At 35.4% G+C, this 18,606-nt stretch overlaps 1 protein-coding gene across 2 annotated transcripts in view; it reads left to right on the top strand.

Moving 5' to 3' along the window:
* LOC115066614 (uncharacterized) overlaps nucleotides 1-18,606 on the top strand; it is a 317,677-nt gene that overhangs the window by 202,533 nt on the left and 96,538 nt on the right. Inside the window, exon 2 of one of the 2 annotated variants that reach the window (XM_049452081.1) lies at nucleotides 3,507-3,597. The exons of the other annotated variant lie outside the window; for it this stretch is intronic. Within the exon in view, the coding sequence (XP_049308038.1) occupies nucleotides 3,552-3,597 (46 nt within the window). The 5' untranslated portion in view covers nucleotides 3,507-3,551. The remainder of the gene's footprint in view (nucleotides 1-3,506; nucleotides 3,598-18,606) is intronic. 2 annotated transcript variants of the gene reach the window in all.

Raw genomic sequence — 18,606 nt, 5'->3', positions numbered from 1 at the left:
GTAGCTGCTAACAAAAACAAGAGCGCACAGACGCACAAACACACGCATGCACAACACAAACGTACAGCAATGGCAACTGTAATAACAAAGGCAACTAACAACAATGAAATGCGCACAATAATAGAAACAAATGAAAGCACGTGTACGATTAAAAAAATAGATAGCACATAATAAGCAAAAACAACCAAAGACTACATAAAATCGTAAAATAACAACAGAAAAGGAAACAATTAATTCAACAACTGAGGTTTTCTGTTACCGTTAATACCTGCGGCACGGAGTGCGAAATCGGTGTTTTTAGTTGCTGTGAGTGAATGGTCGTGTGTGTGAAGGGATTTACAATACATACACACAAAGAACTACAGCCGTGTGCTCTTCAAATTTCTTACTATTTTCTTTATTTTAATATTATATTTTGGTTACTATATACTTATAAGATATTTGTTGAAAATAACATATATTTTTTCGATTACCACCATAATGCAAGTGTTTGCACATCTGCCGTTGCTCTTGTTACTTGTGACATTCTACATTTTCAGTGTATGCGGCAGCGAAGTGAACGCTTGACATTTAAATGACAAATGCCACAATATTATATAAATTTTAAAATTTCCAATATGGCAGCACACAAGGGGCACTGTAAAAAACAATAACAACAGCCAGCAACAATTGAATGGTGAGGATAGGCACAGTGTTTGTAAGCTGCTCTGTGCATGTGTGGAAGATGCTTTTGTATTGTGGACTTACAAAAATGTTAATGTTGTTTCCTTCAATAGAATGAATTGCATAAAATAGTGGTAAGCTTTTGGAGATGTTTTGTTTGTCTAACGGTGTAATATCACATGATGTTGGTGGCCAATTATTTGCTCACCGAAGTGTTCTCTCAATAAATTCATGGATTGATGCAATGTCGTCTTGTTGAAACCAAATGTCTCCAAGATTAGGAGCTTTAATTTCAGGAATCAAATAATCGGTTGTTATGATGCGATAATTGGCACCATTGACGGCTAGGTTCTCACCGGTATAATTTTTGAAGAAATATGGATCGATGATGCCACCGTGCCACACACCACACTAAAGTTGATTCTTCTGGCCAAAATGAAAAAGTACCTCTACTTGGATCATCCGTTATAAAGGAATCTTATTTTTTATTATGAGTAAGGATCTAAATCACTTATGAATTTAACTCGAATTATTCGTTGTAATCTTAAAATAGAATAGCTTTGAATCTGCTAAATACAAACATTTCCAACGACAGTCGGTTATACAGCGTTCTGGCGCAATTTTTGTTGCGTATTTTTTTAATTATTTAAGGGTCACTGTCACTTTGTGTCACTGCAATAGTAAATCTATTTTATTAAATGATACTTAGAGAATCAGAAAGAATGACTTCTACTCTTTTAACATTTGTTAATAAAGTTTCTAAAATTAGCTCGTATCTTCCCGCATGAAACCTGACGTTTGCCACCATTTCTATGATATACGACTGCGAGGAATTATTTCTGCACTCTCTTACAAAGAGCTGTTCATGAAAAAGAGTCGACTCTAAAATCATTAAAAAATATGTTTAATGTCAACATATGTTTTATCTAAAAGCGTTCGAATCGGCACTTGCTATGTGTTGGACTCAATAAATATTTATATATTTATAAACGAAAAGAAAGGGTTCTGGAGTCTAACTCTGCACCACTTTTAATTGAAAAAATAAATGTTATAAAATATCTCTTCGCTTACACATGTATTTCCATTTCTCATTTAACTCCTCTACCACAGCACTATGGGCCAGCGAACCGCTTTTTTTTGGCAAAAAACCATTTTTTGCATCGTTAAAAAAAGGAAATTAATACATATAATTCATACCACTATACTAATCTTAAAAAAAGAAATTTATATGGACAGATGGCAATCCTATTCATTTACCGTACGTTCAAAGATGACATTTCAATCATATGGTTTTTCGTGATTCGTATGAAGAATAATAACTCAAAACGCAAGTGTTCCTAATAGTGAAGGGTGAACATTTTTTTCTTTCTACAAACGGAAAATAGTTATCAAGGTATTTTATATAAAATGGAATAGCTAGCATTTGTTTAATCATTGTGTAAGTATGTGGCGAGGCGAGTGCTCGCTTGAAGAGAAAACTTGCCTCAGATGTGTCTTCGGAGCAACAAAATGACCCTATGCTACTAGTTCACGCTGCCTCTAATGCAGCACGATCTGCAAATGAACCTGATTTAAGATTTGTGTTGAAAGAGTCGCGTAAATCATCAAAAATTAAGAAAATTATTGTTTCTACAACGAAAAGTCCAATTGCGTTATCTGCAGAAGAAGCTTTAGTGTTTTTATTAGAGAATCACTTGAGCAGCAACAGTACGTAAACATGCGATTACTAAACAAAGGTCGTAATTGCGACATATACCCTGCGTACAATAAGTTAATTGAATGCAAGCTTCACTGCCGGCCAGAGGGGATAACGAATTGTGAAACTTACGTAGAAGTTCCTTTACAAAAACTGGTAGACCACACTGCCAAAAGAATTTTATTGCTACAAAATGAAGTTATTGAACAACTCTCTGATATAAATGAAGCTACATTGATATTGAGCTACGGTTTCGATGGTTCAACAGGATAGAGTATGTTCAAACAGATGTTTAACGAAAACACGACTGTGTCCTTTGATCAGTCCCTCTTTGTAACCTCAATTATACCTCTTAAATTAATATCATTTTCGAATCAGATCATTTGGCTCAACCGCATCCCTCAATCCATACGGTTTTGCAGACCAATTAAAATTGAGTACGTTAAAGAAAATAAGGAACATATTTTAGCTGAAAAAAATAAATTAGATCTGCAAATATCTAGTTTAGCGCCGTTAAAATGGGGTTTAGAGGATGGTACGGAAATTATCATTACATATGATTTAAATATGACATTGATAGATGGCAAGGTTTTGAACATATTAACCGGAACAAATTCTACTCAATCTTGTCCTATTTGTGGTGCAAGTCCGAAACAATTTATGTCTATAAGAGATCTAAAATCTCCTGTTTTTGAACCAAAGCCAAGCACTTTAAGCTCTCCATTTTTGCATAAAATAATTTCTTTTTTATAAACTATTGAAACGTTTGCATATTACAGAATTTTTAATAATTTATATCTACGAGGGGTAGGAGTGGCAGTACTCCGACTACCCTCATTTTTACAAAAGTCTATGAAATATGTACATACATATGTATATGAAAACCATTTGAGCAAAGTTTTAGCGATCTAGGACTTTTCTCTGATTTTATGCCAAAAATAATGGTGCGCTGGCCCATAGTGCACAGTTAAGTTCAGTTCAGTCAACCACAGTTCTATATATAATTCTCAAGTATCCCCCATAATCGTTTCAGAATGAAAACATTTTTAACGCCTTATTTTCTAAAACAAAATTAAATAAAAAAAATAACAAATCACTTACTATATACATATTAATGCCTTCGCATTTTATATTTTTCTCTTTGCAGGTAATTAACACCTAATTGCGGTCATAAATAATACGAGTTGATACAATGAGAGCACATTTTTTCATTTATTCTTCTTCTTGCGTGCGATTAAGTAAGTTTCATGGCTGTTCTAAAATAATTTATTTGGAGATTAAATCCGTTCATAAGATTTCTCAATAAACATGACTCTAACACGAAAAGAAGAATAGCGAAGCAGAGTGAGTCACTGAAAAGGTTTTCAGGTTCCAATTATTGCACACAACCCATATAGTATTTTATGGAAAAAATATTTACGAATCATCAGAGTCAGTTTCGTTTGCTGTACATCGATACCGGCGAACAAGGAAGAATAACAGTTAGGGTATTCACAAGGTGTCATATCGTCATATTGTCATATTTTTTATGACTGTCATAACAACACTGTTGTTGTTTCACATGCAAAATTAAAATATGACTGATACAACACTGCGTGGTATGTTTCTTGAGTTCGCTATACTATCAGCTGTATTTGTTTACTTTCTTATTATTGGCATTTAAGTGTTTGAAATTAATAAATTTCGTTATTAATATGGAAGGAAACCACGATATTCAGATAAATTAAGTTGAATATAAGTGAAATATGAAAATATTTTGAAGTTTATGTGGTTACAAATGATTTTATTTAAAAATTTAAAAAAACAAAACAAAGTCAAATAATTTTTTTTTAAAAGAAACCAACGGCTCAAAGTTTTTGTAGTCGTTTCATCGAAGACACGCAGCTGACGGTAGGATGAAAAGTGGTGCGCCCAAAAGTATGCAATAAATGTAGAAATATGACAAAATATGACATACAACAGTTAAGGGTGCTCACAAGTGTCGTGTTTTTTTTAGGAATATTAAAATATGACATAAGACATACAACAAAGCTTGTGAATTGCCTAAGTGTATTTTTGACAGAACTGGCTTTTCTGAAAGGTCAGACGATAAGAACCTAAAATATACTTAATTATCCTCAAGCGGGGCTTTTTCGAATATTAAAATTAGGGAAAAAATAATCCACTTTTTACATACATACATACATACTTCCCTTTCTAAGATAATCATAAGGAAACCCGAATCATCCGCTCTGTCAGATTGTGTAAAAATTTATGCTGATATTATGTTCACATAAACATGCACATACAAACGCTTACACTTATAGATTCCGTATAACCACTCGTGCTTGTAATTGAGTTAGTGTTTCGCCTTAATTAAAAATAAACGTAAATATTTACAATCCATGTACTTCCCACTTGAGTAGTTATTGGAGTTGTTGCTGCCATTGCTACGCTTCAGTGCAACCTAACAAACATTATGTAAACTAAACAACAATACTCTGCTGCTTTGCAAGACTGCTTTGTCACTTAACTTTGCCAGTTGTGCTAAAACTTTCTGTTTGTTTTTGGCAGCAAAGATATGTATTTGAAATGCAAATAGAAAATTTTCTGATCAAGATTCTTGTGTAAATAGGCACAGACATGCAGGAATGAAAGAAAAGTCTTGTTTGTTTTGTGTGGAAGCACAAGGCAGCATTTTGCCTGCAAATTGTGGAAATGATTGTAACATCAACCAAGTTTGAGATTAGGCGATTCCCAAGAACTCAATCTACTTACTTATAAGATAATATTCTCCTAAGATTACACCTTAGCTCATCCTAAGTATGTAGGTAATTGGAAGGTGCTCTGCGGTGAAATTCACAAGAAATAACGAATTTATGGGAGTGTCTCAAGACTATAAATAAATTTTGAGGAAATTGAAATAAATTTTTGGTTAAATATTTTCATACAATTAATTATAGTCGTAAATGGAATAGAGTTCCCTGATTTCTAAAAAAAACTCATTATATTTATAATCCAAAAATTATAAAAAAAATTAAATTTGTAATTAGGTTAGACCGGCTATTATGCCCTTCATAGACCTAATGGTTCTTAGTAAATCAAATAGAGGTTCAGTTTAGTTTGAGGTGAAATTTTCATCAGACAGAACGCCAACGTTTTTGTGAACTTTAAGAGCGACTTGATAATTACGTTTGATACTTCGTCCAGTTCTTTGAACTACGAAGCTCCTGAGTACTTGAGGCGAGTTCTAGATAGTGCTGAACAAAGGCATAAGAGATGTGCCAGCGGCTTTCTCATGTCAACTCACCGGGTTGCATGTGATGCCAATTTTTAATGAAGTAAATTTTGATATTAAAAAATAATTATTAACAAAATATCACGCTATGGCGTTGTCTAGCGATATAAAAAACGAGTTTGAAATCGCCTAAAGTACCATCAGTAAATATATAATTATACTCAGGGTAAGTTTTCCTTAATTTTTAGTTCACTACTTTGTTGAGTTGATATCAATATCATTGGCGTACGCCAGCAGATGTACACGTCTTTAGAAGATTGTACCTTCTCGATTAAGCTCTGCGGCTCGAATTATTTTTTCCAGTAGTAGATTGAAGATAGGGAGTCGCTATGTCTGAAATCTTGTTTGGTATTGAACGGCTCGGAGAGGTCCTTCCCGATCCTCACCAGTGCCGGATTAGCCACGTAGCAAGAGTAGCAAATGCAAGAGGCCCGCGAATCCAACCGACCGTAAATAAAAAAAAATATCAATTTAAATGGAGCGTAAAATATCCTTGCATGCTTTAAACGGGAAGCGCTTAGGCTAAGTATGTTTCACTTCCACCTGAAAATCTAAAACTCGATTTAGTCATGTTAAATCGTAAAAATAAGCAGGCAATTTACGAACTTCTTAACTTTAATATTCCAATGTTTAATTATTATAATAATCGATATATTTAGGCTAGTATCTATACATACTAGGTACATTTCTACCCTTCAATACATTAATTCTTCTATCCATTAATTTTTATATCAAAATAAAGTTTAATTTGGGCTGATCACCACTACTGTGAACTTTTATTAATTAAATAAATATTTTCATAAAATAAAATAAAAAGAAAATCATTATCGAATATCACTAGATTTTTTATGCTTTATGACCGCATATGACTTTCAAAAATCAATGATATTTTTCGTAATCTATGTATAAAACTAGAGGACCCGTTCACGCTTCACTGTGGCTGATACATAGATAATACTACTACTACCATCTATATTATTTCTATTAGTTGGATTATAATTATTAGTTAATGAAATATATGAAGCAACTTCTGTCAGTTTACAAAATGAAATATATGAAGCTACTTCTGTCAGTTTACAAAAAAATGGATCATAGAGCATTTCGTGTGTTAATAAATCATTGCTTTTTGGAGGAAAATACTGTTGAATTTGAGCTCAGGGAAATCCACCGATGAAAATATATTTGCTAAGCTTAAAGAGGCGAAAGCTCTGTGCAAAGTAGGTACCTCGCAAGCCGAATTTTTGCGTCGGTGATAGAAACATTGCTCCAACATTTCCCACTGGAGTCCAATCGAGAGTAATTCTAGTGGACTGCATATGATGAACCGGTTCTCAGGCGTGGAAAGACGAAAAAGGCGGCTAGAAAGGTTATTACATCAGTCTTTTGGATGAAGGTGGTATAATACATACTCAATGATTGATTACCGAGCCAGTTATAATCTATTTCACTGCATATTTGGTTGCACTTCTTTTCTACTATTCCAAATACTTAGCAATTTTTTGAGGAAGAATCTGTTTAAAATTGTACGAATATATTCAAATGATTCCTACAAACATGAATTTTGAACAAATGCTTATGATTTGAAATATAATTTTTGTATTTATGAGTTGTATTAAACTTTGACATAAAGAGATAAAAGGTATCCTATGTCCTTACCCTGGTTCTAAGCTACCTCTCCACCAATTTTCAGACAAATCGGTTGAGCCGTTCTTGAGTTATAAATGGTGTAACTAACAACAACTTTCTTTTATATATATAGATATAGACTGTTTTGAAGATGTTGAGGCGAAGAATATAAAAACACCATTTATTTCTCGAAGTATTTGATGAATGCTCCACATATTTTATATATTTGTCTATCATACACAAATGTGGTTATTATTATAATTAAAATTAAGCAACCTAAGAACTTTAATACAAAGCTTACAGATTAGAATAATAAATATCTAATCTTCTGTTTCGGCTTCTCTGTATAGTATTGAATTATGCCCTGACAGACGAGCAAAATTAATGCGCCTTAAGCAACGCTGAGAATTGAAATTTTATGGTGACAGACGGCTGGCTTGTGCATTTAGACAGCTGATAGTGAAATTTGCTTCTTTATTAAAAAAAAAGTGAAATAAAAATGAATAAGATAAATTATTAAAAGAAATTTTGGTAATTTTGGAAACTCAATATAAATTTAACGAAAAAATTCGTTTATTATTATCTACGTTAAAAGATAATAGAGTGAAATTAATAGCAATAATTGATTGTAATGCGGAAAAAGTGTGCGAAAAAATCGGCCATTTTTGAGCAGTGTTGCCTACTCAAATTTAGTAAATTCAACCAAATGCACGGAATTCTTGTGCATTACAAACTTGCATTAACATGGGTCAAATGCGCAAATAAATGTAAATTAAGCCCGCTAATGCATATTAGCGCTGTCGTCTGTCAGGGCTATTACTTTCTTAGAATTACTTAAGCTTAAAGCTCATACAAGTTATGTTGCAAATATGTAAAGATACAAAAATACACACATTTATAATACTAGTTCTTACAACAGGATAATGAATTTAATGCTATTTAATGAGAAATATGTTGCACTGCGATACTAGAATTTCAAACACATACCTACGCAGACAAGCGAAGCTGGCAAATCTTATAGCCCTGACAGACGACAGCGCTAATATGCATTAGCGGGCTTAATTTACATTTATTTGCGCATTTGACCCATGTCAATGCAAGTTTGTAATGCACAAGAATTCCGTGCATTTGGTTGAATTTACTAAATTTTAGTAGGCAACACTGCTCAAAAATGGCCGATTTTTGCTATTTATGTAGCACTAAGAAATGCAACCATGCGGACTGGACATTTTTGACACGCGACAACACTGACTGAACGAAAAGGGGACGCGAACGGAAAAAACCAATAACGGACGGCACTTGGATAGCGGACGGCGACCAGTAAAGTACATTAGATACTCAGAGTCATATTGTAAAGCGTAAAAGTATATTGTAAAGCGTAAAGTATAAAAGTATAAAAGAAAGCGTTGTAAAGTATAAAGAAATCAAACATTTGTGAAGATATAGTGAATCAAGTGAAATAAATAAAGTAAAATCCATCTGTGCATCAGTTTGTAATTATATCGGGCGATTGGCCGTCTGCTATCCTCATCACCGGAGGCTCAACGCAAGCCTTCCAGCAAATCGGAGGCCCAACGTGAGCAATCCTACATTTATTGACAGATGTCGCACTTTTGCTATCCATTTTTCCAATATTCTTAACTTTTTTGCATACTATTTCCGCATTACAATCAATTATTGCTATTAATTTCACTCTATTATCTTTTAACGTAGATAATAATGAACGATTTTTTTATATTATATTGATTTTCCAAAATTACCAACATTTCTTTTAATAATTTATCTTATTCATTTTTACTTCACTTTTTTTTTAATAAAGAAACAAATTTCACTATCAGCTGTCTAAATGCACAAGCCTGCCGTCTGTCACCATAAAATTTCAATTCGCATTAGCGTTGCTTAAGGCGCATTAATTTTGCTCGTCTGTCAGGGCTATTAATAAGCATTAAATATTTTCCCTTTGTTTTCCATATTTGCAAAGCGTAAACAAATTACAAAACACACACATTCTAATTAATATACATATTTAAGTGTTTACACATCCTTATATATGTGAAAGCACACTTAATACAAGCAAGCAATAAAATTCACAAAGCAAGAAAAAAGCTAAAGCTCTGGCACTGACATAGTAAAAACACAATTTTCTTAAATACTTTATAACTTTAGTAACGGGTGGGCCACCTAACGTTTTAAATTTGAATTATCTATATTTCGACGTTGGAAACGTCAAATACCACTCGGAAAGTGACAGATATTCAGTAAAAAGTCTAAAATTTTCAAAATGGGTCACTATTCACTGGGAAAAACTGGAAAATATTGACAGATTGGGCAGAAAATCGTTTGACCGAGGATGGTCAATTTTACCGAAAAATCATCTTTTCAGACGAGGTTCACTTCCACCTCGATGGCTACGTTAACAAGCAGAATTGTCGCATTTGGGGCACAGAAAACCCGCACGTAATCGTCGAGAAGCCAATGTACCCAGCACGTATCACTGTATGGTGCGGATTTTGCTCTGGTGGAATCATCGGCCCATTTTTCTTCGAAAATGAAGAAGGAACCGCCGTAACCATCAATGGTGAGCGATATCGCGCAATGTTAACCGAATTTTTCTTCAAGCAAATTGAAAAGGACAACATTTGGTTCCAGCAGGAAATTTAAAATTTTATATGGCTCACCCTATATTAGTGTTGTAAGACAGACAGAAAAGTTGAAAAATAGTCAAAAAGTTGAAATCCAGTTGACTGTCTGTCTGTCCGTCCGTCCGTCCGTCCGTCCGTCCGTCCATGTCGGTGTAACTTGAGTAAAACTTGAGTTATCTTAGTAAAAGAAATTACTAGTTCGTAATCGGACCACTGCACGGACCACTGCCGATATAAAAGTGAAACTTTTGCCAAAGCTTTTTAAAATCTCCCTCTCCCGTTTCCTCTCCGTCACCCCCGATGGTAACAATTTTAATTAATTATATTAAATTAAAAAAGTTGATAAACCAAAAAAGCAATTTTTGAATATTATACAACCAAATCAAAAATTTATTTTAATAAAATTGATTTCCTTTTGCATGATCGTTTCTTTGACTGGTGATGAAAGGATCTTAGCTCAAAAGCAATCGGTTTAGCAAGTCCTGTAGCGATCCGTTAGTTATTTCATGTATGATGGAGTCGATACATCTTAATGTCCCTATTGCTTGACTCAGCAGATTCTTATGAGCGCTCTCCAATTAAAACTGGTGAATATTGAATAACATCGGGAGCGTAAATTAAAAGCGTGACGAGGGAAGAAATACCAGGAATATTTTAAAGTTAATTCCCTTCCAGGCAATAGCGTATCAGTTATGCAAGGACATACAGGGTGGGTGATGAAAGCCGCTACCAAAAAAAAAAATTAAATAACTTTTGTTCTATTTAATGAATCTGGTTATTTTTTTTTTTTTTTGCAGATTGACTTTTACATTTAACAAAAACGGATAACTGGGACACTGAAACATGAATTTGGATTGTCCGCCGCTATCACGCACTGGAGTCCGTAGTTTCGGTTCAAAGAGACTATAGGCGCACGTTTGGCGGCAATCCTCCGAGCAGATGGACCATAATGAGACAATTTTGCCGAGCATGGGACAGTCAACAGAAGACCTTACCATCGAAACCTTTCAGTTCGAACGGAGGAAACAATCGCTGCTGTAGCCGCTGCCATACAAAACAATCCACGTGTTTCGACAAGAAGCTTATCTGCTCAAATGGTGTAAGCAGACAGTCATTACAGTCAATTATGCACAAAGATTTGGACTTATTCCTATATAAAATTCAAATGGCCAACAAACTGAACGCTGCAAACTTGCCGATTCGCTTGGAATTTTGCCAGAAGATGCTTTAAATGGTGGAAGAGGATGGAAACATGTTGAACTGTCTTTTCATGTCTGACGAGGCCCATTTCGATTTAAACGGCAACATAAACAAACAAAATTGTCGAATATGGAGTGCTTCCAACCCACAGATACTCCATGAGACGGAATTGCATCCACTTCGTGTCACAGTGTGGTGCGCAGTTTCATCACGCTGCATTGTCGGGCCCTACTTCTTCGAAGAAAACGGTCACACCGTTACGGTTACTGGATACCGTTACTTGAGCATTTTGTGAGAGTTTTTCTATCCAGAATTACGCCGAATGAGAATTTCTTTCAACTCTGTGTGGTTTCAGCAAGATGGTGCAGCTCCTCACATAGCTTGACTTATGCCGGTCTTGCAGCAAATGAGCGATATGTATGTATAAATAAAAATGAATCGCCAAAATGTATGTACGCTCATAACTTTCATACGACCGAACCAAAATTTGATGATCCTTTTTTTAAAATGTTCGTTGAGGTTCAGGGATGGTTTATGCGGAGAAAAAAACTCGAATAATTGCCGGAAAACCCCTAAAAACAGCCCTTTTCTTTTTCGCATAGAAACGAATGAATGTTTGTTTATTAGCAACGCTAAGGGAACGACTGAACCAATCTTGATGAAATTTGCAGAGAAATAAAAACGCCTATATGCTTTTCTTGAGGAAAAGTCGGAAAATTGGACAATACCAAAAAGTTAATTTTTTCCATACAATTTTTTTTTCAATATTTTGTTTTGTTTTTCAATTATTTGAATCGTTCAAATTTGTCGTTTGCTTCAAAAATGTTTGAAAAGTATTCAGTGAAAATGTTATGTGTTTTTCACACAAAGTGATTAATTACAGATTGAAATTTGTCACGATGCCTTGAAGAGGTCGCGTTAATATCGGTCGGTGTTCTTTTTGGCATCAACATACATTAGCTGCCCAAGGCACATGAACGAGTACTCCCAGGATGCGATGACATACGTACGGTATTATGGGTCGCGATCAATTATAAAGCGATCGTCACGATGTCACAGCAAGACTTTTCAACAGCTTCGATGGACATTATCTTGAAGCAACGCATAAATGGTGGTGTTAGATGCTAGATGTACTCTGTTGAGTGGCAAAAGACAGGTTTGCTGCACGCACACATTCTTCTTTGGATGGTGGAAGGTGGTTACACCAGATCAAATTGATGAAATCATTCAATAATGCGACAATTTCTGATGCAAAGAAAGATCCAGTATTATACGAAGTGATGAAAACCAATACGGTTCATGGACCTTGCGGACACCACAACCCCACTTCGGTTTGTATGTCTGACAATAAATGCATAAAACACTATCCACGTACATTTCTTTCGGAAATACAAACTAGAAATGATGGATTTCATTCAATTTAGAAGAGTGAATATCGAAGTTGACAACACATGGATCGTACTATATTCCCCACTATTGTTTAATTCACATTCAAAACTCATATCAATGTTGAGTACTGCAGTTAGGTGAAATCCATAAATTGCGTTTGTAAGTACGCCACCAAGGGAAGCAACATGGCGGTTATTGGTCTTGAACGATACGGTCGATACGTGAGCTGCACTAAAGCGCTTTGTAGGATATTTACTTTTGCAATTCATGAAAGTTTTCCGACTGTTGTGCGTCTCACAGTTAATTTGGAGAATGGCCAAATAATGTATTTCAACCCAGAGAATACAGTATAGCCAGTGGAAACATCGCCAGCAACAAAATTAACATTGACGAGTTTTTTCTCAACTTTCGTCAGTGATGTGTTTGTGAGAACATTGCTCTATTCGGAAATACCTTGATATTATACATGGAATGCATCGTCGAAGAAATAGTTGCGCAGAAAGCAAGGCCAACCAGTAGATGGGAATCCAGGTGTGTTATTAACTAATGCATTAGGACGAATTTACACAATCTACCCGAAAAACGACGATTGTTTCTACCTTCGGTTGCTATTGATTAATGAACGCGGTTCAACTTCATTTGAGGCATTGCGTACTGTGAATGGTACGGTGTCTACGAGTTTTGGAGAAGTAAGCCAGCAATTACAAATGCTGGGGCACGCTAATCACTGGAATGAAAATGAAGTTCGCATACTTTTCGATATAAACATCGACATTGTCAAAGACATTTTACATCGTCTTCGCTAAAAATTGGAAATGGTACAATTTCGGTTGATACTTCCAGTGGTTCGATATAAATTCCATCTTTCCTTTATAAATTCGCGAAGAATGAACTCATCACAAATGTTCGGACATTAGCCAAATTATTATAACTACGATTCCTTAAGTGCACGCGCAATGTTAGCTGCCAAAAATACCGATGTTGTCAACTGGAAGATTCAAAGTCAAGTTCCGGGAGACTTGCGCTCATACAAATCGATCGATTGTCTTGACTATGAAGACCGTGAATTATCCAGTGGTATTCCTAAATTCTTTGGACTGGCTTGGTATGCCACCGCATCATTTGCGTCTCAAAGTTAGGTCTGTCGTTATTATGTTTCCCAATCTTCATGCGCCGAAATTGTGTAATGGAACCCGACTGATTGTGACGCACCTACAAAGGGACAGAATGCTTGATCCTACGAATTCCTTTGAGTTCTAACGATTTGCCATTTCTCTTCAAACGTATTCCGTTTCCAGTGAAAATTGAATTTGAGATGACAGTCAATAGGACTTAAAGACAGTCGTATAGTGTGAGGCATAATTTTGGAAATGCTATGTTTTTCATATGGCCGTAGCGTGCTCACGAGTTGGATAACCATCTTTTCTGTACACCGGAGCAGAAACCGAAAAATGTTGTTTATAAAGCTGTGTTACATTAAAAAAAAAAAATTAAATGATAAATTTAACTTTCTTTTCATTTCAAACTACATAATTTTACGCAGGACAACGGCTGTGGGGTCAGCTAGTATAATATATAAACATACATATGACTGAAATTAAGGAATAATCCTTCTAATCTAATCTTAAAGTATTTCCATAGTGAGATTAATGGTGTTTTGGGTGATGGTACTCTATCACTGCGGAGGAATGGTTTCGACGATTCAGAGCGGGTGAAAACGACTCTATCGATAAGCCCTCCGGCGGAAGACCTGTGCTGACGAATACCGATCAAATTATGGAAATCAATCAAATTATGGTGACATCGCCCAGAAGATGGGAGTTAGTCACCAAACCATTTTAAACCATCTACAGAAGGCTGGATACACAAAAAAGCTTGATGTTTGGTTGCCGCATGAATTGACTCAAAAAAACCTTGTGGACCGAATCAACGCCTACGATATGCTGCTGAATCGAAACGAACTCGACCTATTTTTGAAGCGGATGGTAACTGGCGACGTAAAATGGATCGCATACGACAATATCAAAAGAAAACGGTCGTGGTCGAAGGCCGGTGAATCGTCTCAAACAGTGGCCAAGCCGGGATTGACGGCCAGAAAGGTTTTGCTATGTGTTTGGTGGGATTGGAAGAGAATCATCAACTACTTATGAGCTGCTTCCAAATGGCCAGACGCTTAATTCTACCATCTACTGCGAACAACTGGACCGCTTGAAGCAGGCGATGCACCAGAAGCGTTCAGAATTGCCCAACAGGAAGGGTGTAGTGTTCTACCAGGACAACGCAAGAGCAATCACTTCGTTGATGACTCGTTAAAAGTTACGGGGGCTCGGATGGGAGGTTTTATCGCATCCACCATATAGCCCGGACATAGCACTAAGTGATTACCACCTGTTCCTGTCCATGGCGAACTCAAAAGAGGCTTGTGAAAAGTGGATGTTTGAGTTCTTCGCAAATAAGGAGGGGGCTTCTACGAGGGAGGTATTCTGAAGTTACTAAGTCTAAATGGAAACAGATTACCGAACTAAATGGCGCATATTTGAACTAAATCCGATCACTGTAACACCTTTTATACAGCATTAAATAAAGAGCAAAAAAGCGAAAGGGAGATATTTGACAACTTAATATTTATACCTGAATAAAAGCGATACAATATAATATTATTGCCTTAAGTGTCTGCGTACATTTATGTCACTTTGATCCACCATTGTAGTGCTTTGATAAAATTTCAATTTTGCCGCACTTTTTTCTACTTGATCATTGGGATTATCAGAGATAAATCTTTCCTGGTAATGGCATATCTGTGTGTCAAAAATGGGTTACATCGAGTCAACACTGTACTTAACTACCATAAACCTAAACGAAGATTTTCGAACTTATAGGTGGTGGGTCTGAGTTACCTCAATGAAAATGGGAGAGAGGTTTGCTGATAACGAGGTATTCTTCTGCCTACATTGATAAAATTGGGCGAAAACTGATCTAGCCCCCATGTAACAAACATATAACACCCGGGAGACTTTATTAATTAGTGTCGGTATGTGAGGTACCGTAATGAATCTCAGAGAAGATTTTATTGGTATCTGACATCATAATGATAATAGTAATAACAAAAATAGATAAAAAAATGGATGCGAGTATATATTGTAAATATATAATTGCTTAGATTCCGATTCTCTGGTTAATGTTTTGCTCCTTAATGTATTTCCATGGCTTTGATTCTTGCAAGCTGCAAGATTCAAGAGTAATCGGTTGAACCCAAACTTAGCCTTTCCTTACTTGATGTAATGTCTTTTCGTTATTTTTATCGCATTTTCGGCCAGGACGATTTAGAGCATTTATAACATGTAGTAACAATACCATATATGGTACAAATACCATATGTGTGTCACCAAATACTAGCAAAATACCATATGAGCAATGTAGTATTTTGATGGTAACAATACAATGATGTTTTATTGTGGTATTTATGCAAACACAGCTAAAAACCAGGTAACAAACTTTGCTAAAAGCTTTTACACAAAAGCTCTTCAAAATATTCTGTCAAAATGACTTAAAAAAATAATTATTGAAATGGAAAACAAAATATTTTTCACATTTTTTCTTCCGGAAAAAGAGGAAATGCCTCATTTTATGTGAGGATTTTAAAGAGAATTTAACCAAATACAACGGCTGCTATATATATTTCTGGCCTAATAATAGAAATGCACAGGCATGCCTCTATCTGAAGGTATGTTACATGACGGTTTTGCATTGTCAGTTCACGTACGGCATCGATGTTTTCTGGCACAACGGCTGTTTTTGGACGACCTTCACGGAATTCGTCTTTGAGCGAGCGTCGGCCACGATTGAATTTGTTGTAACAGTTTTTCACAGTGCTATAGGATGGTGCTTCATAGCCATATAAAGATTTTAGTTCATCGATGCACTCTTGTCGTGATAATCCACATCGAAAGTTGTGAAAAATGATCGCACGAAAATGTTCACAAGTTAATTCCATTTTTTGGCCGAGGTGAATTTTGTAATTACCTGTAAATAAAACACGTCTCGATTAAATGACAAAATGTTCTGAGTGATGTTACGCTAAAAAATGTCAAACTTTCCAATGGAAATGTCAGAAACACTTAGTGTTGCCTAGTCCAGAAATATATATAGCAGCCTATGTATGTAGCTTTTTTGCGATAAAAATAGATTAACTATACAGTATTTGAAATAATTGTACTTATTTTCTCCATAACACACATCTACATATTTATTGTTTACCTTTTTTTGAAATATTTAATGCCTATGAAACAAAGGTAGTATTTGAGTTTACTACATTGCCGTGTGTGTCAGCAACGTAGTAAACAGAATACCATGATACCTTTACTATAGTATTGTTACTACATGTCTGTATCAGGTATAAGAGAAAGACATCTGTATTTATTCTTTTTAAATGCGTGTAATTGCGCCCCCAAATAGATTTAATGCACACATCCCTGGAACCGCATAAGTTTACTCAACCAAACTTTTTCTGGCACCTCATTTGATAGTGTTAAAATAGTTGAAATCGTATTTTAAACTCGTACACTCGTCATATAAGAGTTACTAAAAGTGCGACAACTCATAAAATAATTGTGGCAGAGATATTAAATTTTTCACCCTAAATTTGATACAAAAAGGACATAAGTCTACGATACGAGACAGAACCAAAACTGGACAATGGGCGTGGAATTGCCCAACTATTGGTGAAAGCCGATATCCTAGGATCTGATTGACTAATTTAAACTAAATTTGGTAGATGTTATTATCCTTATATTCCAATATTACGGTGTGAGAATTGGCGGAATAGAAGCACAAGCACCCCCCCCTAACAAAATTATGAATTTCATCTGAGTTGTTCTGGTTCCAATAAATATATCGCCTATTTGGATATCTTATGGTTTGATGCATAAAATTGGTGAAATCGGTCAAGGAAATGCCCCAGCTATGTTCGAACAATGGTGAGACTTTCTAATTTAAATTTCACGGAACAAGTGTTTTTGATGTGTTGACGACGAACCACTTTCAGGATGACTATTAACATCAATGATCAACACGTCAATAAAATAAAGGAATTGGTGAATCGATGATTAACAGTCACAGATCTTACTGGCCAATATAGTGCCGCAACCACTGCCATTAGTCTGGTTTCGTGCGACTTCTATCTATGCAGCAAACTCAAACCACCGCTCCAGGGAAGCTGTTTTCAGTCAATTTAGGATACTAAACGTGAATCGCTACGTGCATTGAAAGCTATTCCGGAAATTGACTTTAACAACCGTTTCGAGTGTTGGAACAAACGTTGGCGTAAGTATAATGGAGCCAAAGGGTATTATTTGGACGATATATGTAGGTTTTGAATAATAAATTAAGAATTTTAAAGTTATGAACAAAGTCTTACTATTTCTTGCTCGTAGTAGTATGTACACTCAGATCTATGTACATATATAATGGAAGAATATTTACGTGTCTCGCGGATAAATAAACACAGGCGTTTATTTATTTGCGACTGATTATGAGTAATGTGGCATCAAAAGATTAATGCCAATCACATTAAATGAATAAAGGCTAAATAAAGTATGCCAGCAATGATACTAACTATTAAACAGCACACCAATACATAAGCGTAACAAGACTGAAATAAGAACCCATCAGAAGGCAAAAGCAAACAGACACACACATACAAAAAGACACACCGAAATGGGAAATACACTAAAAATTAGGAAGGGCTAAGTTCGGGTGTCACCGACTATTTTATACTCTCGCATGATAAAGTGATAATCGAGATTTCATTATCCGTCATTTACATATTTTTTTATTTTGCTGTAAAATTAATAAGAATTTAATTCTGAGAGATTTACCGATATTTTCGGTGAAAAATTAGGTTAGGTTAGGTTAGGCACTGAGTTCTTCGTGTTCGATATCAGGGACCTTGAAAAGTTATGGTACAATTTTTCCACAAGGGATACCTCAGCTCAAATACCGTATTTGTGTAAAGTCAGAGAAGGCATCAGATGGAATTCAAAATAGCGTTATATTGGAAGAAGGCGTGGTTGTGAACTGATTTCACCCATATTTCGTACAAGTCATTGGGGTGT

This window comes from Bactrocera dorsalis, chromosome 3, assembly GCF_023373825.1.
Source record: "Bactrocera dorsalis isolate Fly_Bdor chromosome 3, ASM2337382v1, whole genome shotgun sequence".
Lineage (NCBI taxonomy): Eukaryota > Metazoa > Arthropoda > Insecta > Diptera > Tephritidae > Bactrocera > Bactrocera dorsalis.
Note: the sequence above shows the minus strand (reverse complement) of the source record. Positions and strands in the feature narration are given on the sequence as shown.